Here is a 924-nt window from a genome sequence, read left to right as displayed (position 1 = left end):
GTTGTTAAGAAATTACAGGTTTTGTTTGGAAATGCCATACAGAATTTTCTACTTATCATAATATTTCCTTACCATAATTGTGATGTTTTTGACATGATTTTTTTTTATTTCAAAGTACTCTATAGATGCTGAAAAGGTGACTAACTTGTTGCAGTTGCCACAGTACTTTGATTTGGAAATATATACCACTGGACGATTAGAAAAGGTAGGGTGTTTCAGTGTATAATAAACCTTTAAGAAAAATTGTTAATATAGTTCATCCCATCATATTGCTTGTTTATATTTTTTGAAATATGTTTTTATAGCATTTAATATAAAGGAAGCCTATATATTGTATGCCTTACATATTTTAGATAAGTTGTATTTAGAGAATGGCACTAATGAGGTTTCCCTTTGATTCATGTTGATAGCAATACCCTCCTTCCTAGACATTATGTTACTATGTCACTGACCATTTATGGAGATTGGAGGTGGGTAACTGGATAAGAACAATTGCAAAATGAAACAGCTAATATTCATTGAATGCATTTACTATGTTCCAGGAACATATATATTTATATGTATTAACATCTTATCAAAGCCCTGTGAGATAGATAATATTATTCCTGTTGAAGTAGGGGAAATAAGTTTGGGTCGATGAGTGCATTTTTTTACTTGACTAGAAAAACTTAAAATGTGTGTCCTACTGTTGTAAAGTTACTGTATTTGAAGCTTTTCATCCCAGTTGTGCAGTCATTTTATGCCTGTCATCATACATGCCTTAGTTTTAATGAAGAAACTTTGATTTTGCAGCATTTGGATGCCTTATTACGACAGATCCGGAATATTGTAGAGAAGCACACAGATACAGATGTTTTGGAAGCGTGTTCTAAAACTTACCATGCACTCTGTAATGAAGAGTTCACAATTTTCAACAGAGTAGAT

The 924-nt window shown here is 31.9% G+C and overlaps 1 protein-coding gene across 1 annotated transcript in view; it reads left to right on the top strand.

Annotated features, from left to right (window-relative positions):
- The window catches only part of STAG2 (stromal antigen 2), a 91,517-nt gene that overhangs the window by 45,949 nt on the left and 44,644 nt on the right, over window positions 1-924 (top strand). Inside the window, 2 exon segments of the mRNA XM_010857192.1 lie at window positions 116-205; window positions 793-918. Coding sequence (XP_010855494.1) covers window positions 116-205; window positions 793-918 — 216 coding nt within the window.

The sequence above is a fragment of the Bison bison genome, unplaced genomic scaffold (genome assembly GCF_000754665.1).
Source record: "Bison bison bison isolate TAMUID 2011002044 unplaced genomic scaffold, Bison_UMD1.0 scf7180017864378, whole genome shotgun sequence".
Lineage (NCBI taxonomy): Eukaryota > Metazoa > Chordata > Mammalia > Artiodactyla > Bovidae > Bison > Bison bison.
Note: the sequence above shows the minus strand (reverse complement) of the source record. Positions and strands in the feature narration are given on the sequence as shown.